Below are 27,496 nucleotides of genomic sequence, written 5' to 3' on the forward strand. Positions count from 1 at the left end.
CCAGCAGGGCGGCTGGTGTTTCTTCAGCTCCCACGTGTGACAATGTGCCAAGGGCAGGGATTTTTTGGTGGCGGGGTGAGAAACCACCAATTGTCCCATTCTTGAGTGTCCCTGTGCTGGCACCAGGAGCAAAGCACGAGGTGAGGTGTGAGGTGTGAGGCGGGGCGGCTGACAAGGCCAAGGGTTGGGGAGACCCCACGGCCCCTGGTCTTTGCCGTGGCTGGGCACTGGCCTGGCAAAGCCCGCGGCCATTCCCGCGGGAGGGCTCGGCGAGCTGGAGGCTGGAGCCCGTCGGGACCGGGGCTCTGCGGGAGGCGCCGAGCTCGGACCGTCGAGGGACGAACGTCCCCCCCCGCCGCCGCTTTGTCCTTGCCCGGCCCGGAGCACGCGCGCCCCCGGCCCCGGCGGGAGCGCGCCTGCGCGCACCCCGTTGGCCGCCGGGCGGGAGCGAGCGCCCCCTCTCCTCTCCCCTCCCCCGCCCGCCGGGAGCTCCGCCGCCGGCCGCGGGCGGGCGGGGGGGGCCGGGCGGGGGCGGGGGGATCCCGGGGGCGGCCGGAGCCCCCTCCCCGCCCCCGCTCCGCCGCGCGCTCCCGCCGCCCCCCGCCCCGGCCCCCCGGCCCGCCGCGGGAGCCCGCGCCGCAGAGCGGGGCTCGCCAGCGCCACCCGCCGGCCGCGGGGCCGCACCGCGCCTCCCCCCGTCCCCCCCTGCTCCGGCTCTCAATGTTCCACACTGCCCGGCCACAGAGCCGCCGCCGCCGCCGTAGAGCCCCCCGGCCGCCTCCGTCCCCTCCTCGGGCGCCGCGGGCCCGGCCCGGCCCCCCGCCATCCCGCCCCTCCGACCCAGCAGCGGGACAGGACGCCGGCGAAGGTAAGGGAGCGGCGGGCGAGGCGGCCGCCGCGGCGGCTGGGCGAGCGCGGTGGGGGGAGGCGGGGAGGAGGCGGGGGGGCTGGTAGAGGAGCTTTGTTCTTGTTTTCGGCGCTCGCTGCCTGGCGGCGGCCGGGGGCGCGGGGCCGGCCCGAGTTCACGCCTCACTTGGTGCACACGCACGGTGCGGAGCGGGGCCGGGCGAGCCGCCGCCGCCGCCCGCCGAGCTGAGCCGAGCCCAGCCGAGCCCAGCCGGGCTGGCGCTCCCCACAAAGCGCGGCCGGGCGGCCGCCTGGATCCAGCCCTGCCGCAGCTCCCGCCGCTCCTCCTCGGCCCCCCCGGCCGCCGGGGCAGCCCCCTCCCCCCCCCCCCCCCAACCCCCGCCTTTCCCGATCGGTGGAAAAATGTCGGTCTGCCTGGCGGAGCTGCGCGGGGAGCGGCGGAGGGGAGAGCTGTGCAGAAGGTGCAGTTTGAATTATGCTTCTTCCCCCTCCGGCAGCTCTGTGGTGGCCAAATGCAGTTCTCGCTGCTGGCCATGTAAATAACCGGGGCTGCTGCTGCCCCAGTGGCTTTAAATGCATCGCGGGGTTTGTCCCCTTCCTAAAAAAACCACCACCACCAACAAAAAAACAAACCCCGTTTCCCCCCGCCCCAGCCCCCCCGCGCCAGACCTTTAAATGCACAGAGCAAGTGTACATTTCCATCGGAAATCAACCGAAGTGTTACTGGCAATGTATTTTCTCGGAGAGAGGGGGAGAGGGGGGGATCTGGTGTTTGGACCCAATAAAATGCTCTGCTCCAGTGTAAATATTTACAGGGTATTAGTGACTTTTTAAAAAACATTTTCAGTGAGGTCTGTTATTTACAATGTGTCATAAGTTATTAATGTTCATTGCCTAAGTACCCTGCTAAATCTGTCTCATGCCTTAGAACAAAGTCGACAATTGGCATATTGTTTAAAGTATGAAAAAAATGCGAGTGGGTTTAAAAATTGGAAATATCTGTATTTTCCGAAGTGTAAATATTGCTTTGTAGCTGTCAAACTGCAGCCGTTGGGGATGAGACAAAGAGGTATATTTTGATTAATTTCTCACTGAAACTGAGTTGACACCTATTCAAATTGTTCTCTGGAATTTGGGGAATGGAAAAAGAGAGTCCTGACTGTTGTATGAACTCTGCCTCTTTTCTTCCCCAAAAAAGTTTCCTGTGATGTCTGGTGATAGGCAATGGTCAGTGGAACTTGGAGAGTGACAGGAGAGAGTCCTGCCTGTTGTATTAACTGTGCCTCTTTTCTTTTCCTTCCCCAAAAAGTTCCCCACGATGTCCAGTGATAGGCAGAGGTCAGATGATGAAAGTCCAAGTACCAGCAGTGGTAGTTCAGATGCTGATCAGAGGGATCCACCTGCACCTGAACCTGAAGAGCAAGAAGAACGAAAACCCTCTGCCACCCAGCAGAAGAAGAACACCAAACTATCCAGCAAAACTACTGCTAAGCTATCTACAAGTGCAAAAAGGTAAGGGGAGAGTAAAACATTCTGTAGTATTTCTGCACAGTATTTGGAGTCACAGTACTTGCATTGCACTTTTCAGGGCAGCGCGGTTCTTCTTGTAAAGTTATGCGAAGGGGAGTGAAGTACCAACTTTGGTAGTACAGAAGCCTGCCAAGCAGTGTTTTCATTAATCCAAGCTTTGTTGGGGTAACAATTACACAGACTTGTCATATGTGTATGGAAGAGTTGTTACAGAACTTGGTAACTTACAGGCTTACTGGGCGGGTGGACACTTAAATGTGTTTTATATTTGCAAAAACACGAGACAGAGCATTAGCTTTGGCTGTCTTTTTCTGAGTTAGATTTCCATGCCTGACTGGTATGGGGAGGAGTCCTCCTGGTGTATTTTATTATAGTCTGTAGACTGATGACAGGCAATGCTCTCTAATTACAGAAGTCGCAAAACCCCAGTGGCTGATGTGGGCCTCATGGCTCGCTTTTCATGTTGATATGCTGGAGAGTCTTACACACCTTGAACTAATGGGTTCATTCTGCAGTTTTTTCAGGAGAAACTTAGCTGAGTTTTCTCCCTTAGGATCTGTGGATTTAAACCACAAGGTTGTACAGGTAGCCTCTACCTTTAAATATGAGAATCTTCAGAGATCTTGTTTAGTTCTGTTAGTTGCATTGTTATTGGCATGTAAGGTTACTGGCAGTCTGGCTCTCAGGAAGTGTACTCTGGTAATTTTTCCGTAAGATCAGCTGTATGAAATATGCAAACTTTAAATCCCTTTATTCCAGTGATCTTTGGAGATGAAACAACTTTTCAGTCCTTTCCCTGGAGCTGCTTTTCTTTACAAACATTTATAAGTATCCTGTTGCAGGAAAAGTTGTAAAATAGCTGTAGTACCTTCAAATTTTGCTTATTCAGCATGAATGCTGTAGTTCAGACTTTTAGGAACACTCTAGTAATACAAATACTTTGTATTTGACTTAAATTTAGTAAATACTTTCTGAAATGTGTCAAAATTGTTGCAGAGAATGACTGAGTGGCTTTAATGACTTTTGAGCTTGTTGAAGAAACCCTTTGAAATAGGACTGGTTAAAGAAAAAAAAGTTCTGGAACTACTATGTAGGCTTTGTAATTTGTTGTTACTTATCTTTATTTGAAAAGTCTGAGATGCAGGCTTTTGACACTGAGTTTTCCTGTCTTGCCTTTATATCTCTTAATTGTTGCAAGTCTAATTCCATACATCTGAGATAGTTCAGTGGGCTTACTGAACTTATTGGTACTAGTGCAAGGACATCCGAAGCAGTTTCTGTTAGCTCATGTTTTAACACTTGCTATTTGCATGAAACTCACAGCATTGTTCATATGGGTCCCTTTGTGAAGATAAGTCTTACTTGATATTTTTGAGAGCAGTTTAACATGTGTCTTTTGAAATTGCACCCCTTAGGTACCTGACTAAAATGTTAAATTGACAAGATGTTTTTGATGTTCGTTTTCCAGATCTTAACTCCCTGAGAGTGGTTGTAATAGAGTAAAGCTAAGCACAGATTATTTCAAGTTATTATCTCACTTTTTGTCATGTAAATAAAGCTACTGTATAAGGTTGGGGGAGGAAAGGCAGCAGAAGGTGTGGAGACAAGCAAAGTTGATCCAGAGAGATTGTTCCAGTAACAGAGACAGCCTGGCAGAGCTGCAAATCCGCTTTTTAAACACACTGTGAAGTAGTAGGTAAAATATCGTGAAAAGAGTGTGTCTGCTGCCAGTGCAGTTCACTCGAGCCTCAGTCACAGGTCTGTAACGCTGGTTTAAAGTCATTGTCAAATCTGCCCGTGCAGGCTCCCCCCCGCCTCATTTGCATATTAGCTTGAAAAGAAAATCTCTCTGGTAAAAAGTGCTCGGATGTGAAAAAGAGTTACTTTTCTGAATACCTGTGGGACATTTCTACCCAACTCAATTGTAAGTGTTCTGTTTACACACAGCGTGTAGCAGGAAAAAAGCTGCAAAGTTTCTCAGCTGTGGGATTTGGGTTATGCCTCTGAGAACAAAGAGGAAGCAGCCATGTTAGCATTACTGAAGGCAAAGCCAATCTTGCATTTAACTGCATGGTGGTAGAGGGCAGTGTAATTCCCTGATTTATTCTATAGACTATCTCAAATGCTTTGTGTCTGTTCTCATTTCACCAACAGAATCCAGAAGGAGCTAGCTGAAATAACCCTTGATCCTCCTCCTAACTGCAGGTATGTAATGGCTTCTTAAATTGTGGATGGTGGTAGGAGATTAATAGGCTCAGGTTAGAAAACGGGAAACTTAGTGTTTATGACTGGTGACTGTTAGACAAAAATTGTGTACAGCAGATTGAGTAAGTATAGGAAACGTTTGAAACTGAAGTTTGCTATTTTGTCTGCATGTTGAAGGTGTAGTCATTAGTGACTGATGTACGCAGTAAAGTGTATTCAGTTTGTTGTTAGCTGGTCACTGCCTTCGTGAAACAATTATATGAACTTCAAAATATGCTGAAGCTTTCAACTTAGTGTTTCTGTGTAGTTTGCACTGACTTTTTGAGTGCCAAGTTTATAGAGTTACCATTCCATTCTGAAGTAAAAAACTGTATGTAATTTTTATATGCTTTCTCTTAGTATGTTGTGTAACAGTTAGATTGCCTTGAAGTATTGCCTTTAAATTTATGTGTCGGTTGGTCAAAGTTGTAGTCTCTTGATAGAGATTGTTTTTAAGGAAGTTCCCAACTTGGGAGACACTTGTGTTAGGTTTTAGAAAATGAAATTTTAAGCATGGAAGATTGAGTGATTTGGTCTTAAATAAAGTGACGGTTGGGAACCAGAGCACTTGATCTGTAGGAAAGTTAAATAGTAGCATAGTTAGCTAATTTCTTTAAATCTTTGTATGTTTTACTTTTGTTTAAAGGGTGCATAAAAATTCTCGTTAGCTGTGAGCATCCAGTGTTCAGATTTACAGTAAAGCTACATTTAAATAATGTTACTTTTATTTGATGCATCTCAGTAAGATTTCTGACTGCAAGGTATCTTAATAGCTCATGTGTAACAGTGAGCCTTGTATATGTTTTAAAAAAATACTAGAAATGCTTTCTGATTTTATGTTGGAAACGTTTGGCTTTTGAATAGTCGGAAAGGTTTGGTGCACATTTTGTGAATTTGATAAAATGTGAGCTGCTGTTCTGTCTCATTAATCCATGAGCGCAGGGACTAACCAGAGCACTGTTATACTGAGTTTGTGGTAAAGGTGCTTTATCCTGAGGATTGTGCTGTGGATTGCCTATAGCAGTCTGATGTATTTGCATGCAGGGTCATCGGCTCTCCTTCTTCAATGAAGGTGAGCTTTTTTGAGAGAGCAAGTATCTGTTGCCTTTGGGCTTGGTTTTTTGCTTGTTTGTTTTTGCAGGGTTTTTTTGGGAAGTGTTTCTTGTTTGGTTTTAAGTAACTGCTTTAGATAACTTTTAATAAATTACTGGGATCTAGTTCTGCGTTGGTCATGTATTTTGTACGTGGATCTGCACAGTAGGAGAGAAAGTGTTTAAATTAAATAGAACACTGACACTTTGCCTTAGAGTTGCCAAAAAGATAATTGTAGCGGTTTCTGGTACAGAGAGTTACAGCTTTTAGAAAGAGAAGCTTCCACCTTCACATTCTCCAATACCATCTGATACTTAGCTCCTTGGAAAAGCATGTTTCTCTCGTATTAGCACAAGAATATTGCAGAGCATTTTGCTTGTGAGCTGGTACAACCAGATGCCCAGGAACGCTGTTGAGAATGATGAAAACCCCCCAATGTGTCTAAAATTATTCAAGTTTCTCTCCTACGGAGTGTAGGGGAAAATATTATTTTTTACCAGTGAGGAAGTCAATGCTTCCATTCCCCGTAGGTATTTTTAAAGAGAAATTTAGCAGATTTACTCAATAACAACTTTATGATGAGTACATTTTTACCTTTTGCAAAATTAAAAATATTTACAAGAGAAATAGACTTCTGTAACAGAGCATGGGGTTTTCACGAGAAACAATCTGAGCAGCATTTCAATGCCCAGAGGATTAGTGTTACATTGAAATTGACTTGTTAGAGGGAGCCTTTCTGGTATCAAGAGGTAAATGCAGCTGTGTGTTTTGTGCAGAGCAGTTGACACTTGTAACATAGTTTCTTATAGGGTGTAGTAGCACAGCTTAGGCTATGGGCTGACACAGCAGGCATATGACACCTCTTCATTGTTCATCATGCAACAAGCAGCAGAATGCTACTTATTACATTTCTTGTAAAAGAAGAAGAATTTGTAAATTTGTAAAAAAAAAAATAAATTTAAAAGCCTGTATAACTTGGGCATATTCACATATGCTGTAAAAATAAAAACCTTGTGTAATAAGCTCTCCCAAAGACTGTCATGCACAGTTGTTTGTCCTGCGGTTCTAGAGCACACCCTTATCATTTGCAGTCCACATGTTTCAAGCTTCACAAGAATACAACTGCCAACTGATGCTCTTGGATATCGATAGTCCTTCTGGTTACTCAGTTACATAAGTAATAAAAAAGTAACAATTTTTAAAATACAATAATGTATTTTAATACATATAAAACATTAAATGTTACTTTAACTTTCTACTTTTACAGTAGAAATACTGAAGATTATGTTGAGCTCTCGCATATCATGTTAAACACTGATGTCTGCTGCCATTTCTCACCTGCCAATGCAACTGCCCGTGGAGTCACCCCATCTGAGTGACCTTAGGCTAATTTAGCTACTTTAAAATGACAGTGACTGGTTGCACTGTGATTCTCATGCAGAAGAGGTGTAGGTTTCCCCAGCAGTTAATTTTCCCACAGTCACAGCTATTGCTGTAACATATGTTTTATAAAAATACCAGGGCCCCAAGAAAGCCCCATTCCTGGGTGTGCTGAGCAGGCCTGGGCTGCGCATTAACTTCTGTTTTAGGCACTGGGAGAGCAGAATGACAGGCACAGTAAAACTGACTAAATAGTAATTTTTTGCTTGCCTGTCTCAATAGGAAAGATTGATTTCTGATTCTGTTAATTGGACAATGAACTGTTGAAAAAACCACGTTGTTATGCATCATGCTGTCGTGTTTGTGATCAGTGAATACGAACTGCATCTCGGCCGTACCAAGTATAAAACTTAAAATCTTTAAGCTTTACTCCTTAACATGCAATAATACTAAATTCCTGTGATTTCAGTGTGATTTTCAAGAAAGATAACACATCCAAACCAATAAAATTTAGTCTTAGGCCACTAAAGATGTTGGAGGAAAATTAAGTGCTGCTTTCTGCTCATGTTTTCTCCTGTCCAAAGGAAGAGACTGAAACAAGGCAGTTACTGTCCAACATGCACCATAGCACTAGGACACGTAGCTAAACTTAGGACACAGGTATCTGATTCCATTTTTTCTTGCTTTTGCTTGCTTAACTCAAAGCTGTGCTACTTGGTGCAGTGTGCTGTATTTAATTTCTTTTGTGCTTTTAATAGCATAAAGCAAAGCTAAAAAGATCTTGGCCCTATTGCTCCTAGGCAGCTCAGTTTCAAACCATGGCCAAGCACTTATACGTACTTCAAGGTGTGGAAGTGTGCCAAACCCCACCGTTACACATTCTCAGGAAAATGTTGCAAAGGTCTTGCACGTAGTGAATGGTAAATCTGGGCTGCAGAGATGCTCTTAAATAGGTTTGACATATCTGGAATAACTATTTTCAGCTCACAGCATAAAACTGTTTAGATCAGAGGTCACTGCTCTATAGTTAAGGTTATATCTGAGGCTGCTGTTCTCACCTGCTCAACTTGGAGGCTGCAGCTCAGGTTGAGCAGGACACTGCTGGCTCCAACGCTCACTATACTTCCTGGATTTTAGGGCTGGCACAAGTGGGACCATTCCCAGGGTACTGTGATTGATTGTAGCTTCTTTTAGCTGTTCTTGGCTGCCCTGATGATCCACAATAGCAAAAAATGTGTACTCCCGGTCTTCTTTGCTCACTCTTCCTCATTTCCATTCCAAAATTAATCATTGTTCATCTTCGCGGAAAAGTTTTTGGAGTTGAATTTAGTAACATTCGCGTCAGCTTAGTTTATAGTTTACAACCCATTTTACAACAAATCCACTTTAGTGTAAACTTTGTCAGAAATGAATGCAAACACCAAATTCAGTGTATCCACTCAGGGCATAATTCATGTGGTTTAAAAAGAGTTGAGTTGGAACGCTGCATCTTTCCCAGGCAAGTGGGAGAATTTAAGTATTTTATATCCTGTTCTGTCAATTGGCTTTAATCTTGTATGCCAATATATACTAATGTGATTTCTTGTGCAATACTACAAGAGGTATCAGCTGATGATTTTGCTGTTTGTAGCCTCTCCTAGACTTGCAACTAGGTTGATGATTTATGAGTAATTTTAAAATTACTTATTTTAAAATAACACTCCAAACTATGTGTACTAAGCACAATTGGCAGTCAGACATGTAGGAGTTTTGTTTTAATACAGGATTCTTCTGCTTCCTGAGGACTGCATTTGTCCCTTTCGTTACTGCCACATCTTGGGCTAATTCTACGCTGCAAAGTGTTGCCAACCTCATGGTCTGGAGTTTGACACAAAGAAGAATGCCTGCAAAACCCTGGCAGACGAATGCTATTACTGGTTTAGTTATGGACCCATGAACCCAGATGTTTGTAACTGTCTTACTGTGGTTGTTATTCCATCAGCGTGGAAGCACTGCAGTGTGCATTTAAAGCAATATTGTGAAGGTATTCTTCAGACCAGCAATTTAAGCTCTTTCAGTTGAGCTGTCTGAAATAAGGAGGAGCAGTGAACCATTGTGCTGGTGGTGCAGCTCTTCCACGTGCAGAGGCAGCACTGGATTTGAGCGAATGCAGCCTTATGTTTGCGAGGAAGGTGCCGCAGCTAAGCTGGTAGAAGCCTTCCTTTTGTTAACATACTCTGTCTACAGTAAGGTTATAGGCAAATGTTTACTCTGCAAACAGTTGTGCCTGTTGAAGATGTTACTGCACAGCTGTGGTTTGCTCCACTTCTGCCAGGGAGGTGACTACTCCAGTGAGAAAGTGAAGCAGATTCATGTGATTACTCTGTAAGGCTCCCCAAGGAGGGGAAAAAGAAAAAAAAATTCTCCAAGTTTGCTTAAACGGTTTAAATAGGTGATTCAAATGAACTCTGCTGGATTTTTCCTCCATCCCCTCAGAGTAGGCATTGTTCACACAAAGCATTTTGCCACACACACAAGGATATGAATAAGTCAATCCATTCCTTTGTCTCTCAAATGTAGTAAGTTTCCATCTCCCCTTTGTCAAAGCCAGGCATTCTCTTGCTTTTGTGAAATCAGGAGAAAGAATATTCTACATGCAGTCAAGTCGCAGGCCTCTATACAGCACACAAAGTGTGTGCCCAAATCTTCACATGTACTATTTTTTTTTTCCGCTCAGGCTGTTGACTTTTCAGATGAATGACAGTCCCTCGGTTTTGTGTTTATTCTGTTAATTTCTTGTTGGGCAAATATCTTCATATTCTTAAATACTGAGTCTCACAGAGAAAAAAATAATCAATTTTTCTTGGTTTCTCCTCTGCAGTGAAAACCCCAACTGTGAACACTAAATGGTTCCCTATGGAAGGAGAAGTTTATTAAGTTATGTAAGAGAGAGTTATGTTAGTAGTATTTGCAAAAATGCCTGTGCTGAAGCTGAATGAGCAAAATTTAAAAAAATCACCCAAACTCTATGTGATAATGTATTTTCTGTCACATTATGCTTTTTATTGTCTCTCCATGCCCAGCACTTTCTCACCACTGAGTGCAATAAATGCATGCTACAGGAAAAGAAAGCTGAAGTTTGCAGAATGGCTCTGAGAACACAAACCCATATGATTTTTTCTAACACTTCCTTGCCTATACAGAATTTTGCAGTTATAAAACTACAATGAAGAGGGTTCACAGCTCCCATAAGAACATGTTTGAAGTAACTCTCAAATGAATTTTGAAATTCTACTTTTTAGTATTGTCCGTCTCTGAACATAGTCCTGCAGTTCCTTCTAAAGCAATTCTTTCATTGTTACTTGCTGAATGTAAGTTGGTGGCTCACAGTGATTTAAAGTTATGTTTATCAGGTGGCAGCTCTGATTTGTCTAGAATTATTTCTCCTAAGCATTTTCTTCCATTCTCATTCTCGCCTCTCCCTTTCTTAGCAGAAGGCTGTAGTCTAGGTCAGAGCGGGAAAGAGTGGTATAATTTAGCACAGCGATCAACAGTCTGGTATTTTTGTATTTCTGTCCAGTTGTAGTAACAACTTTTTTTGTGTGTGCAGAGTGGCTTTTGCCGTATTTGTCAGTAGTCGGAGAAACTGCTTAAAGAGCAGGGATGATGCAAATTTAGAAAGGCGTTTCAGTAAAACGTTTTAGTGTTAAGCAGAGCTAGCATGTACTGTTATTTAACATGCTTTTATTAAAAAAATGCAATAATGGAAGATTGTGTAACTCCTGAACGTTTTAAATTGTGAGAATATTTAAAATAATTTCAATTGAGGAGCTATGACAGATCTGCTAACTTAAAATGCCTCAAGTTTTTTTTTCCTCTGTGCTAGTATTGACCTCTTGCAAGCTATAAACCAAGGGTTTTTTATCAGCCCCCACAGAGTGAATTTCTCATGCAAGTGTTCTCAGTGGCATAATTAAGACAGGGTTATGCAACACAAATCAACATATCTACTCATGGGAGTAAGTTTTCATGCCTGCAGATTTGCAGGTTTGACACTTGTGTGAGCAGTGTCCACAGTGCAGTCCTACATGCTCCTGAATGTCTGTGTGTTAGTCAAAAGGTCATATAGATATTTCACTAGTTTTCATTAGCACTTCTGTCAAAATGAAAAAAAAATCTGTGGTTTTCTGTCTACTCTAGAGTTGTGGAAATAGTTCAAACAGTTTTCATTCAGCTACTGTGGTAAAGAAATGATGCTCATTATGTCTAAGTTTTATCTGGAAATAATAGAAAAGCCTGACAGACCAGTTTTTAAACTGTTCTTTAAGCATTGTTGTTCAAAAGTTTGTAAAAAATTACCAAGTAATGTGTCCTTAGATTTAAAGACAAATCTGCTTTTTGAATATCCATTTGTATAACTGTACAAAGGCTCTTCAGGCTCTGTGATAAAACTGACTGAAACATACCGTGTGTGTATATATATATATATATGTATTTAGTTTGTAATAAGCAGTATGTGTGGCAAGATCCTAGTACAATCTTTCCCTTGCAATAGAGAACAGAGACACTCGCAAAACAGAGACACTTGTCTCTGTGTATCAGTTTCTTTACTATTACAGGCTTGGGACACCTACTTTTAATTCAAATTAACAAAGTGCAAATACAAGAGAATTAGCTAAACTACATTAAAACTTTATTTAAAATTGCCTGACGACTTCCTGTAAAACTGATGTGTGGATATTTCCTGGAGCTGGTGTAACTCGGGTTTGCTTAGATGTGGAACATTTCGAGACAGGTAATACAGACATGATGAAAATTCCTCTAGCATGTTTTCTGAGTTCAGGGCTAAGTAGGCAGGAGCAGGGATATCCAGCTGCCATCTCAGACAGAAGCACCTATACCATTAAGGTAGCCAAGAATGATGCTGTTACTTTAAAATGATGCCTTAGTTTGAGCCAGGAACTGCTAGTGATAAACGAGTCCTAGCCTGCTTGCGTTAATTTGGGTTAATTTTCCCTGTGCAGAGAGTGCACTATACTGTTAGCTAGTTCAGAACTGTGGCTGAAGCAGTTGTTAGTTTTATAGGGCTTACTACAAAAACAGACTGGCCAGATCTTTTAGAAACTCAGATACAGATTTAGTTGACAGTGTTGAAACTACCATTGAAAGCATCATTTTCAGAATCAAATCAGGGGAAAGATTTCATTGAGGAAACACCACGGTGACCTGTAGTTACTGGTGACTCACTTTCAGGCTGAAAGAGTGTGTAGAGAGGGTCTGTAGAGGACCATCCTGCAGCCCTTAGCAATTGGTGTTTTCATTATTGACAAGAATACTAGACTAGAGCATATAAATACTGCACTAGCAGTTGACAGTAGGGAGGAAGGGGTTGTAGGCACATAGGAGGACAGGACTAGAATGCAAAGTGATGTGGGCGAATATAGGAAGTGACCTCAAAAATACTAGGTAATTTAATAATGAGAACTGCAAGGCACAGCACTTTAGTAGGCATAATCAGCTACACAAATCCATGGGGAAAGAAAGGCTGGATGAGGAGCAGCTCTTCAAAAAAGGTGTAGCAACTCTAGGATCATGCACTTTGAAGAATGGAAGAAAGAAAGAAAAAGATCTTTGGATATAGAAGAAAGTTGCTGCAAAGGAAATAATGCAACTGTTGCTAATCCAGAGTTGGTGGTTACAGAGAGCAAGTTAAATTGCTGTAACAGAGGCCTAATTTATATGTGACAGGTACCTGGCTATAAAGATAGCATGCAAAAGGGCGGGCTGCATCTGCATCACCAGAGGTTTTAAGAGCAAAGTTTAGACAAATGACTGACAGGAGCAGTTTAGATACAGTTGATTCTACCTTTAAGCAGGAAATGGACTAAGTGACCTCTTAAAACCAGTTTGATCAAACTATCCCTGATACGAGATTTAAATGATAATGTTAAAGGAAAGCTCACTGGGAAGTGATTTTTCCCCTCATTTAAAAAACTGTATTTTAGTCAGGATTTTGTGTATAATTGTACTGGAAAGTATATAGTTTCTTTGATTCCAAGCAGCAACAGCATTTATTAAAAAGTCACTGGAAGTGTACAGATTTTGTCTTGTTGTCAGTTAAAAAAAAGAAATGTCTTGCAATTTTTTGGCCGAGTTATTATTCTCTCCCCCCTCCTCCCAGTTTTGACTTCATTTTGATTTTGGGTCCAGTCCTACTTTCATTGCACAAAGTTGTCACATTCTGCTAACTAGAAATCAACTAGACACATGTCATTGGTTCTCCAGAGGTGTATCACCTTCTGAGAAATAAATAGCACCAGTTGTGCAGTAGATCTTGATTTTTGGTACTTCATGTGCTCTGTACTTGGATTCTCTGCTTTTGTTCCACAGACACATAAGTACCTGAAACACTGAGCTAAACAAAATCAAGGGACATTTTTTCCCTTCCTAGAGGCAGTTTGCAGTACATATATAAGCCCTAGTGTGTCTGTGTACAGCACTCCAAATGGATCCAAGCACATCAGGAAAACTGTTGTATGACTTACTGCCTCTGACCATGGATCCTGTCTTGAAGCACCCTCTGGAATCAGGGCTCAGACGATTGTAGTGAAAATGTAAGCAGCCTGGCAGGTTTCCAGCTGATGAGTTAATGCTGCTATAAACTTCAGTAGTTCCTCTCTGAGGCATGCAGAAGGGTGCAGGCGCTGGGAAGGTGGCCAACAAAGTCAAAGAACAGACGGCAAAGCTAGAGGCCAGCCTCAGGGATTCACAACGCAATTGTCTTGGAGGTGAGTTCCTCCCTTGCCAGAAACCGTCAGGGGCAGGGCTGGAAATCGGTAATCAAATCAAGTGCACATTCCGTGCGAAGACAGCCTGCCTTTGGGAAGCTCGATTAACACAGCTGGAGCAAAGGTAGCTCAGCACTGCAGCCACCCCGTGACTGGATTAGCAGTACAGGGTGCTGAAAGCCAGAGGTTCTTAGTCCTGGCAGGTCTGTTCATTGAGCTTGAGTGAGGTGGTTGTGGTTTGAACTCAGGTTATCACTTCACTCTGAAGCCTAGACATGTAAGTCACCAAAATGTTGAAGACAGAGTAAATCGGTAGAGCATCAGCTGGTCAGATTTCATTGGACAAATGTAAAACAAACAACCAAGAGAAACATGGTTGTTTTCCTTTCTGTAAGGGAAGGTTAGCAGCAGCAAGCTATTTTTGTTTTCGATTTCAGTAAAGCATTTACACTGTAAATGCTTTGAGCAGAGTGAGTTTTTGGGGGCGGGAAAAGTGTAACAATAGATCAGTAGCTGTGGGATAGGAGATAAGTTCAGCTGATGGAGATTCTTGCTGTGAAGCTGCAGCTACTGTAGCAGACACTGGGCAGATTCCTCCCTGATACACCTTTCCTGACAAACAAGGACTTGTCTACTGTGCAGTCAGTGCCTGGGGTTTGCTCATACTTTAGCTAGTGTTTGTCCTTCCTCCTGGTACCTTAGCATCAGAGATTTCATCCAGGCTGGAGGATCTGAGGGATAAGTGAAGTGGTGCAGGGATGGTTAGTTGACACACAGCTCTGTGTTGTCATTGTGCATCCGTGCTCATCCTAACTTGTTCATAGGTACCCAAAGCTTATCTGTAGCTGCTTCAAGAATATCAATGGCAGAAGCTGTTAGTGGGACATTGCAGATTTAGCAACATCTCCCTCTACAGACTCCTTGAGAGTCCAGTAAATCAGCACCCTTATGCAAATGCCAGATTTTCTGTTTAAAGTTTTCAACTTAAGAAACTTGAGGGGGGTGGAAATGCATTTTGGTTTAATATCTATAAAGCTAAAGCAAATGGAGGTCTTCAGAGATTAAATCACTTGCACTGAACACTGTAAAAAGGACTATATTCCCTTGGAAGCAAATCTAAATGATCTAAGTTATGCAGCACAATCTACTGCATATTAAGCATAGTTTGAGTGATGTAGCAAAGTTCTGCAAAAGGTAGAAATACCATACAACCTACAATTCTAGAAGCATGATTAAACATTACTCAAATCTGAGAGGGTGATCTTCTCGTGACAAACTTTTTGAAGCACAGCCTATGGCTGCAAAAGTGTTTGCTTGTCTGGAGAATGTATTTTGTATGATACCCATACAAGTTTTATACAGTCAGGTAGTGCCTAGGTCATGTTCCTGTTCCTCCACAGTGCTTGGCTTGATAGGGTAGTGTGAAGAATTGCAGTAGCAGCAACCTGGCTGCCTTGTATTTTGAGTTTGGTTTGCTGCTGCTTCTTTTTTTTTTTTTTGAAGTTACTGAAGGCCAGAATTCCAGGTTGTGTCCTTACTTATGCCAGAACAAACACACTACAACTTAGTTTAAAAAAAAACAACCCCAAGTTATGGAAGTGAAAGGGACATCATCAAAACAGAGCAGTGATTTGTTTGATAATACAGAGCAGCAAGCCTTAAATAGATCAATATGTGGAGAAATCAGTTACTTTTAAGTTTCTCTGAAAACAAATACAGTGAAAGCATTTTACTTTAAAGTGTTTTGGGTGGCTTATTTATTTTTCATGGTAATACAGCAGACTACCATTATTTAAAGTCTTTGTTTTTCGTTAAGCCTGCTTGGATTTTTTTGTTTTAGGAATAGAAGAAGCAAAATAATTTCTTATCAGTTCGAAGGCAAACAAACGGTAGCAGTTATTGATACTAAACCAGCTATTGTAGGCTGAGCACTGTATGGTTCTCACAGATATAAAGGACATTCTGGGCAAAGTTCCCATACAATGCCCAGTGTGCCTTACTAGAAATTAGTGAAGGTGGGGTCAGGGGTGGAGGAAATAGAGAGAGATGTGAGCTGTACTACTCAGATAAATGTTCTGCTATCGCTTTGTTTTCTTTCTGTACAGAATTAGACTTCGATAGTTCTGATTTGGGGAGAAGGAACTGGGAACTGTTACTTCCTGTGAATTGCACTTTTTGTCTTTTGTGTGATTTTTCTGTGTTTTACATACAATGCCTAGATAAAACTAGAAATAATTATTGGTTGAAGGTCTAATAAACCATATTTGACCTGGCACTGTGCAATGGTGATCCTTACTGTTCTCTGTAGTGTTCTAATGGAATTGAAAAGGAGGAGCTGGTTCTGCAAGTTGATACCAAGTTATAAAAGTATCACCTGTGAAATATTTTGAGCTTTTTCTGTGGAGCCATGAGTTTATAACACTGAAGTTGTTGTTACAAAATACATTACGGGTGTTTTCAATAGTATATTTTTTAAAATGGTATTAGAATATTGAGGGGAAAAATCCCAAAGTTTGTGGGTTTTTCTTTTTTAACAATTAGAAGGGTTGCTATTTTAGGCCCTTTCCATTAGGCAGTTATTGGCTGGAGAGATGGAAAAGGTTTCTTCTCCTTTATCTAACCTTCCTCCCCTTTATCCTTCTATCCCTTCAGAAGCAGTGACAAAGTTCTTTACTATTGGCTTGTTAATACAGTTATTGTGTGTTTTCACAAATACAGTTAATACAGTTAATACAGTTATTGTGTGTTTTCTCCTCAAAATTTATCTCTATCCCTTTCCTAAGGGGAAATGGTTGCAACAACCTGTGTCTTGTTTGGGTTGTGGAGGTTTTCTGGCTCAGGACTTTGTTCCAGGCAGTGAGTGCAGAGGTCCTGTGGACCATGTTGGTGCTGTGCCCTACACCAGCCATATCCCAGTCTCTGCAGGTCTGTCACTGCACTCCAGCATAGTTCAAATGCTGGAGAAGCAGATGTAAAATTTCATTTATTTATTTATTTAAATTCTGCATGGTGTCACCTTCTGTTTTTCATGGAATGTGGTTAATTTTGCACCTTGCATGTGCTTGTACCTGGAATGGCACTTGATGAGCAAAGTTAAAGGACGTGAAGCATTGAGTTAGGCAGAGGGGTTGTGGAATGGATCAAATGTGTTTCCTGGCTGCTTCTATTAGCTGATTACTAATGAAACAATTATGTGGTGACATTTTAACCCTCAAATTGAGACTTTATTTGAAAATTTGGAATTCCATGGGTCCATATCCCATTTAAGCACTGGGGGGAGTTCCATAGTCTGAAACAGAGAGAGCTTTGCTAACCTAGAAGTTGTAAACCAGAATTAATTTGTCCTTGCAAATAGCTAGGCTGGAAGAATAAATCTTTGAACTTGGGACTGAGTTTTCTGGATTTCTCGGCTGCTTGGTTCACATGGCTGTGGGCACATCACGTTTTTGAGCTCCCTGATATGGTGCTGCCAACTAATACAGCCCAAATCCCAGCAGGGTGGGAGCACTGTGGCTGGTCATTCCCCTCTAACTAAGGAGTACCTGTAACCTCTGCAGGCTGCTTAAGTACAGGATTCTGTCATTCATTGAATAAATGTGACTTCTCATCCTGCTGGATGCTATTTAGGCTGTTTGCATTGCCTTTGAATTAATCTGCAGGCTGTGGTTGATGTTTGTGTTGTAGATGACTACTGCCTACTTTTCATTCAGGCAGGACTGTAAGAGAGATTTTGGTAAATCTGCTTTGTTTTCTGACAAATGCAAGTTAGTGTGCTTAATTTTTCTTTATTCCTGTATTCAGAGTCTTACCTTAAAGTAATTGTCAATAAAATCTCTTATCTGGCTTGTCAGACTCAGCTGTGCTTGCACTCTCTTTTTGTTTTCAAACATGGGAGTAAGGAGACAGGAATGATGGTGAGCACAGCTCTTCCTACACCTGAGATAAGCTGGATGCCTCTTCTCTAAAATCATCCATCCAGGCTGGGCAGCTTTCCAGTTAAGATGGCACGTGCCCACCAGTGTGATAGCAGCTGGTTTCAGGAGGTGGGATGATAAGAGTGCTGTTTGAAAAAATACTGCTGCACCAACAGAAACATCAGTTTTCTCCTTCTTGAAAGTGTGTGAAGAAGAGGTAATTATGAGAGACCGTATTGCTCCAGGTCTTAGTCCAAATCCATTTGTGCCCAGAAGCATTCCATATTTGTTAACTTTGAAAGAACCATGGGCTTTTGAAGCCTGAAGGAAAAAAAAAGGCAGCACTGAATTGTGCAGTGAGCAGTCCATGCAGTGCAGTGAATGTTATTTCTGAAAGTAATTCTCTTATCTGTTTCCGAAGTTGCTCGCCAATCACAAAACCGAGGGGTCAGTTCCGGTTAGTTTTGCAGTAGGTGCCATAAGCAGTGACTGCTTGATGAACAGCATCGGCTCGTACTTTCCATATGCAACATCTCTGTTCGGTTCAAAGTCACCCGGCAGAGTGCAAAGCACCATGAGTCATCCTGGCACTGCTGGAGTGTGTAACTACTAAGCTGGGGCAAGCCTGGCTTTTATCTGGTCTGTGTGCAGAGCAGGACCGTCAAACAGTGCAGAACAGGACAGAGAAACACACCTTTGTGCTGTTCTGTCTTACGGTGGGTGGATAAACTGCAATATCTTGGGTGCTTTTTGAAACTGCACCAGCTGCAGTTTGTGGTCTCAAGAGGCTGAAAATTCCATTAGGAGTGAACATGTTTCTGGGGTGCCTGGCTCTGCTCCAGAGCCAACAGCACAGCACTAACCCCGGGCACCTCTTTCTCTGGGTGAGGAGCAGTGTTGGCCCAGTGTGCCAGTGGTGTAGCCGTGCTCTGCCTGTAGCGTGACTCAAAGTGACTGTGTAATGGATACTGTGCCTCTCAATCTGGCAGTATTCTCTGATTTTTTTTCTAGCCTCTAAAGTTTTATGTTGGAGTGTGGATCACCACTGGAATAGAAATTTGGGGAAAAAGATTTTCTAAAGGGAAGTTTGAAAGACGGAAGCTTTATATAAAACCTTTCTGTTCTCATTTTTGGAATCTGCAATAAGTTGTTCTCAGTATTATTAATTCTTCTGGCAGGTGGAGTTAATTTGTGTATTAGTCTTCATGCTGCTGGATGAATTATAGATTTAATTATGGTCCAGGTGCTCAGAGCTTTGCTGTTTTTCTAAAAGTGAAATATAAAGAAAAAATAAGTCTGAGTAATTTTTTGGCTTATTGAATAAATGTAAATACTGGGTAACCATGCCAGAGTATAAATAAAGAGAGGATTTACTTTGCAGAGAATGTTATTATCTACTCCAGGGTATTCTGCTTTGTGGGGAGGATTAGTGCTCTGCATTATACTGGGACATACCTTTTTACAGCTACTGCCTTATGGAGCAGAAGATTAAAAACTTTTCCAGTAATTCCTTGTATTTCCAAATTTTCTTTTGCAATTACAGCTGATTATTAGTGGCCAAAGGTTGATTGGAGTTAAAGTAGCCATAGTGAGAAACAATCCCTGCTTCCCTAGTAAGTGTAAATAACCTACCTACCTGTAGTGTTCCTCTTCATCTGTTACTCAGTCTTTCCTTTTCTACCTGAGACAGTTTTATTCACAGTCCTTGAATGTTCTCATACTGCAAAGCTACTAATGTTTGTTTGTTTTCCTAAAACAGTTTTCCAACACGCTTTCTCCTAATCAATATGAAAGTTTACTTTTTGATTGCAATTTAATTCCATGAAACTCTTTTCATAACTGCCTGTTCACAAGCAGGCTGGATACAAGATCTGTGAGATTTCATAGGATGTTTGGGCAAGGGGCAAGTTTATGAGCTATATTAATTAACTGGGACTTATTTATCTTCATTCTTTTTTTGTTTCTACTTTTTTAATTACTGCCTTTCTGCTTTGTGGCCATGAGTCAGAAAAAGCACACTTTTCTTGCATTTTCTGGGAAACGTGTGTGTGTTTAAATGCTTTTCTGGAGGGAGAGTGAATTGGCCCTGTTTCAGCTGCCACTAAACATCACTTGGCAGAGCCTATGGAATAATATGCCCGTGTGTCTGCTGAAGTATTGGGGACCAAAAAAAAAATAAAGACTATACTTTAATATATTTCACTAATATAATATGCCATTTATGCATGCAATAGTATGAAATTTTCAGATGAGGGTCAACTAATTTATTCTTTCTATTACTTCCTTTTGCTTCTTCTAATTTGTGGGTCAGAAGAATGCGTGTCATGATTTCATTTTTCTTTTTGGGGCTGCATAACAGCTACCCTCAGGATTCCACTGTTCCTTGGACAGGAATAACATATTTGATGCACCTCCTGAGGAAGCAGCCAGAAGTGCATGTTCTGACCTCATCTTTAAGTTTTTTCATTTCCTTTACTGACACTTAATGAAGTTACTATCACAGCCATTAAAGATAATTTTGTAGAAGTAGATTATGTAATTATTGCAGTTGTACTGGTTTTAGTATTGATGCTGATTCTTCATTTTGGCCCAGTATGGCAATGCCAGTTTGCTCTGGTTGTTGGATATGAAGTCACTGTTGGGAGTTTGAGATGGGTGGGGAGTTTGTTCTGGGGAAATCTTCATGGTTTAGAGCACTTTGATACTTCGGTTTGATAAAAGAAATTAAGTTACATTGAAGGGACTCTGACTTAATGTCTCTAATTTTTTTTTCCCCAATTTCTTTGATGCTTAGTGCGGGGGATCATTTCTAAAACTTTTGCTGTTATCACCAGAGTCAGTTCTGTTTCATTGATATTGCCATTATGGAGAACTGTGCAATTGTCTTCAGGATATCCCTGGTGCTAGTGGACCTACCGGTGGGTTTTCACAATTTTTTTAAGCTCTCTTGATGCACTGCAACTTTTGGTTGGGGAACCTACACATGCAATTTCTTTATTTGAATACATCTTTAATGTGGTTAAGTTTAGAATAAGATTAGGAGGTAAACTCTTCATAGGGATTTTCCTATTACAGAGCCTAAATTTAGCCTCCTTTTATATAAGCATAATTTTATGTCATGAAGTACCTACACTTTGTGGTAGGTTAGTGAATGAATGGACTGGGGGTTGACAGTGTATAGACTTTCAAGTCCTTTACTGAAGAAGGAAATGCAATTGATGTCAGCATGTTAATTTGATGAAGCGCATTTATAGGAGGCTTTATATAGCTGTTGGGTGTTAACTTAAAACCGTGTCTTCATTTGCTACGTTTGTTTGTTTGTTGTGTCCTTAGGTTATTTAATAAAACATGCAGTGAAACACTAGAAAAGCTCCTGGACTTTGTCTTCCAAACAGCTACTGCTGTCAGTGTTAAGGTTCTTCGTGTCTTAAAACAGTCATTTTTCTTTACAGCAAAAGTATGATTCGGAAGAGTTATTTACTCTTCATGCATTACTATATATTTTTATTTTAAAATGGAATTGTGTGGCTTTTCCCGATGTTGGAAGTCAAATCGAGTGCACTGTAATTTCTGGAGATAAAAATACTACTGTATAAAATCCTTATTAATATAAAAAATATGCAGAGAAACAGTTTAAGACAGTGCCACAGACTCCTCAGATTCCTGTTGTTTCTGATGGCCACTGTGGGCCTCACTCATGTATTTTTGTGATATATAACTGCATACACTGGTGCCATGCGTGAAACAAGGTTGGCTTTGCACCACTCAGTTGTCATCAGTCCTATCTCGTTATTACTCATAAATCTTGATTCTCTGTAAGCACACTATAGATGCTCCCTGTTTAGTGCTCAGGAACTCCTTCCTTGGAAATTGTGTGCCTTTTTAATGTGTCATGGCTCAATTATCACGTTCGTTTTTGGCTGCCAAAATAGCCATATATATTGTCTAGCAAGTGACAGCCTGGGCCTTTATCTCGTCCTGGCTGTTTGCCAGCTGTGTAATTGCAGCCCTGTGTTTGCTGTGTGTCACATCTTATGGTGGTCTATTATACCCAGCTAAAACAATATTTTGAAAATGTTTCAAATGTAAACTAATTCTGTGAGACTTTATCTCCTGTTATTTACATGATCTGCTGAGGATGTAATGTAGGTAGTTTTTCCCCCCTACAAATACAAACATTTGTACCTCCAATCATCTTATGAATTTCCAGGGCAGAGAGAAGACAAGATGGGGACACAAAAATGCTATCTTGTCCCCTTGAGAGATATAATTAAAGCTGTAACTTCTCATGCAATTTTTCATTTGCGGTTTCCAAGGCATTTTAAAAGCCAAATATTCTCTTTGTTCTGCCCTTTAGACAAGAACAAACATACAGAAACCGAGCTGAGATCTCAATGGGAGTAGCAAAGCCTATGAGCTGTATTTCTGCCCAAATAGATACTTTGGGTGAGGATGATGTTCGGTTTTGAGTGAATGGTGTCTTAGAGAGGCAGAGAACGATGCAGGTGCTGTACGCAGCATGTTCTGTTTGGCAGCTGCCTGCTTCCCATCAGGATAAGACCTGGGGCACAGCTGGACTGCTGATCTGTGTCCTACTGCCCCACACCACCCAGGGGATGGAGCCAGGCTGTGTGAAACCAGGGTATTAGAGGGCTAAGCACTCCACAGCACTTCAGTGCTTGGGCAAGTATGAGCCTAGTTTTCCCTGCTCCTCTTTGTACAGATATTAATCTCTTGCTCACTTTCTCACTGAAGAGCATATGTCTTTGAGAGTTTCAGCTCCTGAATGAGATTCCTATGTGGTGCAAACTTACTTTAGCCTTGAAAGCAATGAAGGTACATTAGCTAACATTCTTGGCTATGTAGATTTGTTGGCTGAAACTTTGCTTTTCCACTGCTTAAAGAGGAAACCAGGATTTGTTCTATTGCTTGTTTAATAGGAAGAATAACTGTTTAACAAGAAAGACATGATAAAAGTCTTGGGAAACAGCTTTGCAGTTCAAAGGACAGCAGAACAGAAGACAGCTTAAGAAAGATCCCACTTTTGTGCAAAACACTAAATTTATAATTAGGGGTTAGCTTTAAAAAAAGAGAAAGAACAAGATATCCTGGAGGCAGGATTAGATCTACAGGATTTTTTCTTCTTAATAATTGGAGGGGAAAAGATCCCATCTAGCTAAAGCCATCTAGCATGCTAGCCATCTAGCATGAAAATGGGATTTTTAAAAAGGAAATAAAATTGTTAAGAGTGCTCTTAAACCCACTTTCTGAAAAATCTTATATTGTGTGAGAATAATATACTCAAGTGTGTGCATGTATGTTTTTTCTGGTTGATAGAAAAATTCTGGTAAATAACACCCCCACATACCTTTTCGAGAAGCTGACCTGTTTAAGTAGGGTTACAAAGTGAGTATTAAAAGATATTTAGGAGAAAGTTGTACATATATGGGGCAGCTGGAGTGAGAGTGGCTGTGGCAGTTCTGCTGTGCTGTCACTGCATGTCTCTTCAGGAAATGCATCAAAACAGTTGCTAGGATTACTTTGTTGTAGCTAGATCTGCATAATTCTAGTAGTTTTCGATGTGACCAGTTTATCTAGTGTAAAAAAAAAGGCCATTTTGCCACGCTGAAGTTTCTGCTTGACTAAACTCCTCCTTGTTCCATTAAGCTTTTGTGTAAGTGCTGTATTTAGTATTAGTTTTGCATGTGAGTTTATTATATATCTCAAATCACATTACTTTCTGCTGAGTCTGAAGACACCATCAGCTAAGTTTTGTAGTAGTGAAAGGCAGCCTGACAGAAATCCTTACTCTTTGTGTGCCACTTGGTTTGATAAGGCAGGTGTGCATGTGTGCCATTGATGTGCAGGCTTTGGGCATTCCCTGAGGGAGATGTTTACATGATTTGTTAAGAAGTCGTTATTTCTGAGGAGCAGTTACAACAGCCGGTTAATAGATACCATCTCATTGAAAAACACTTGCTTACATGGTCATTGCAAATTAGTGGTGGCCTTGGGGAAGTGAAGTTTCTTTACTGTTCAAGGTCTTCAGGTATGCCTTCGAATTAGATACAAGAAGTTAAATCCCATCAAAGCTTATACAAAGCTGGCAAAGCAGTGATACCACTTACTCGTCATGACTGAACATTCACAGCTTGACAAAGGATATGAAGGAGGACATACCCAGGACACATCACAAGAACACACAGCCTGTACACCACTACAGGCTCATCAAGCCCTGAATGTTGAAATAATGAAATGTTGATCAAATGCAGAAAACTGGTGGAAAGCAGGGTGTGCAGCAGAGCAGGGTGAGAGCAAGTGCCTGTGCAGCATGTGCTGTGGAACTGTTGAAAGGTGCAGTATGGTGCAGCCAAAATGCAGAACTGTCATGAGCTGATGGTGTTTGGGGTGAGTGTGGACCAGCTGCAGAACTGGTACTTCAGGGTTTTGCTTGACTTTTCACCATGTTGCCTTTGTTCACTGTTTCTAACTTTTTGTATCTTCTCCCTCTCCCATCTGCACAGCTGTGAAGTGTAAATAATTGGGGTTGAACACTGGCTTTTTTCCAGTGAAGTATTTGTTTTATAATCATAGTTACTTTCTCTGGGGAATAAAAAAAAAGAAAAAAGAAAAGAAAAAATGATACATCCTCTGCAGGAACATGCAGTGAGTTCAGGGTTAAAGCAGGCCAGGAAAAGGGACACTTCCCTTTCTTGTCAAATTGGCTTGGGTTTCTTAGATGCATCACGATGGAATGCAGTCCTGAAACGCCAGTTTTCTTGTAAGGAGGAAGCAGAGCCAATTGATTTAAACTTCTAGTTGCATCTGCTGGCAATTTCTAGCAGAAGCTAATTACAGCTCACAGCTATCACCAGCAGATGACTGACTGGTTCCACCTCTCAAAGAAGGAAGTTTAAACCTGCACAGGGTTTCTTCTCCCTTGAAATTGTAAGGCTGGGGTAACATTTTTTTAAGCAAGTATTTTACACACGCAAACAGAAATTTTCTGAAATTAGGTAAAATATTTCATCATACCAATACTATCTGTAGCTCTTTCCAAATCTGGAAGGTCATTTATTGGGCTTTGCACTGTGTCCCTATATCATTTCAACACTACATGGTGTGCATGTTTAAATTCTCATGTGATTAACCCAGCTCTCTTTCTGTGTTGTCAGTTCCGCAAATCGCTTCAGGGTAACTAAAACGGTTCAGACCTTTTTGCTAAGTTAATGCTGCAGGTTCGAAAATGCTCATAGGTGCTGAAAAATTCACATCTCTTGATACTGTAGTTCCACTAATAAAAGTTTTGCGAGAGTGAACCTTTTGAACAAAGAATAGAGCATGATTTTTTTCAACTAGCATCGCTAGGTGGCATTGCTTGGTAGTCTAACAGCTGAGAGTTGGTTTGAAAATGGATGAAATTAATGTAAATTGAAAGAGTAATTAAAAAATGTTTAAATCTTTCAGTGTGTATGTCTTAGGTATTTTTTTCCTTATCACTCATGCTTCTAATTGCTCAAGGGAGGGTGCCTCATTTAAGTCTTACTTCTGCCTGTTGCAGCTTTAAGCAAGTAATCTGCTGTAGTTTGTGCTGTGGTTCTGCTGTCTTCTTGGCTTGCTTGAAAACTTCTTGAAGTTGTGAGCTGAAGGACCAAGGCTCAGCTAGACCCTGTGCCACTATTTCAGGCATGTGTTTCTCTGTACACAATTAGCATCTTTTAATTGTATGCTGAAATATTAGCGGAAGGACTGTTTGGAGGCTGCCAGAGCAGACAGACAGCAAAAAAACATGCCAGTGTTACTTTACAGATGCTCCTGAGATGGCATATTTTTCTAAAGTATGATGTCCCCTGTTATTATGGGCAACATGAAATTTTAAAAAATTGTTGTTTAGAGTTTTATTCTGTTGTTTATTTTGTGCAGACACCATGCACTTTTTTTTCTGGCTAGTTTCCTTTATTTTGTCAGTGGTCAGTCATGCTCCAGCTGCAGCACTGGCATGACACCACTGTGCCTGCACATGAGGAATGATCTTGCCTGCACACTGTCCTCTGGCATGCTTTTTCCCAGGCAAGGCAAAAGGAAACCTGCCTTTCATGTCAGCAGTGTATTTAGCTAAAAGCAAAAAGACATCAGGTAGGTGGGTTTATTCGGAGAGGATGGTAAGGAGAAATAATGAACCAAGCAGCTTTTGTTCAGTGGTTTCAGTTCAGCTCCATCGTCTACCTCTTCTAAAATGTGAGAATTTGGCATAACTTACCCCCCTTTCTTAGGTCACCTGCACTTTTAGTTTAAAGGATCTTCTGCTTGACACTATAGTTATTTTTAAATTCTTTCTTAACGCATTGCAGGTGTCTTTATAAGCCTACTAAAAACTAAAGAATTGTTGTTGGCAGGAATTGGTATAATTCATTTGTTTGGTTTCTTAGTTTAAATAATGGTTCTAGTTAATATCAATCAATTTGCCTGTAATTCTACATTTAGATGTAGAGTGTGCACACCTCTAGGTGTTTTAACACTTGTATTTACAAAACAGTATCTTTAAAGACTTTACAGTAGAATTTTAGTTGTAGGATGATGTTGAGGATTTACATTACCAGCTTGGACACCTGTAAAACAATAACACATTTCAAAAATAATGAAAAATAAAAAAGCCATATTAAAAAAACCAACAAACAATGAGCATGTACCAGACTGTATTTTGATGATGGTTACCAAAGCTTCTGTTTACTTAAGAGATTTGAAATTAGGTGCTAGACCTTATTTGAACTACTTTATGAAAACCTCTGCAGTGTATTTCTGTAGGTTAATATAGTTCTTTGTGAAGCCTCACTTCAGAGAAATGGCAAATGAGATTTGGGGGAGAGAGCAAGGTTATTTGAGAACTGCAGCATGATGCTTAACAGCCTCCTCACGTGTGCTGGAGGGCAGTAGAAGAATATCAGGAGAGGAAAACCCTTAATCTTCTTTTACATGTCCATATGTTTTTAAATCAGAATAATGGGCATAACTACAAAGCAATCAAATTACTTATGGGCTGATTTTTCATCACTTTATACACGGTAACTGATAATAAAGATTCAAAATTTGGTACAAAAGAGCACTGGTGGGAGAGGTCATTCATTTGAACACCCAGCCAGTAAAGTACTGAAGCACATGCTTATTTCCCATTGAGGTCTGTGGGTTTTAAGCACATGCAGAAACACTTTGCTGAGCTGGGTTCAAGCGAGGGGAGTCAGTTAAGTGGGGCCAAACAGTGAAAGAAGAGGGGAAACCAGCATGACCGCAAGTCAGAAATAGCTACCGAGTTCGTTGTTTTACAGCTCTACCTGTAGCTGTGCAATGCACTGCTAATATTTGTACCACATCTCCTTCAAATATGTCTGATCCACCAATGGCTCCACATGGGGTTTAGCCCACTGTCTGACCAGTGCATTTGCATGGGCTTTGGTGCCTGAGCAAGGTGAGGAGAGAGAAAGCAGGGCAAATCAGACCTGCCTATTGTCCTCTTGCCTTTGCCAGCTTTCTTGTAGCAGTTTCAGAAATATAGTATTCAAAGGAATAATATTTCTGCCACACTTCCATCCCAGTGTGCTGTCTGCAAGCAGCAAGAGGCAGAAGTGTGGAGCCAGAAGTTGTGAGGAACCACTTGCTACATTGCTGTTTCATGAGCGTAAAATCAAAATATACATTTGGTGCCAG

At 41.5% G+C, this 27,496-nt stretch overlaps 1 protein-coding gene across 1 annotated transcript in view; it reads left to right on the forward strand.

Moving 5' to 3' along the window:
• The first annotated feature begins 677 nt into the window (after nt 1-677).
• UBE2E3 (ubiquitin conjugating enzyme E2 E3) overlaps nt 678-27,496 on the forward strand; it is a 58,246-nt gene continuing 31,427 nt past the window's right edge. Inside the window, exons 1-3 of the mRNA XM_027731489.2 lie at nt 678-868; nt 2,177-2,379; nt 4,552-4,602. Of these exons, the coding sequence (XP_027587290.1) occupies nt 2,186-2,379; nt 4,552-4,602 (245 nt within the window). The 5' untranslated portion in view covers nt 678-868; nt 2,177-2,185. The remainder of the gene's footprint in view (nt 869-2,176; nt 2,380-4,551; nt 4,603-27,496) is intronic.

Source organism: Pipra filicauda, unplaced genomic scaffold (assembly GCF_003945595.2).
Source record: "Pipra filicauda isolate LSUMZ 115617 unplaced genomic scaffold, ASM394559v2 scaffold5_size6683894_pilon, whole genome shotgun sequence".
NCBI classification, from domain to species: Eukaryota; Metazoa; Chordata; class Aves; order Passeriformes; family Pipridae; genus Pipra; species Pipra filicauda.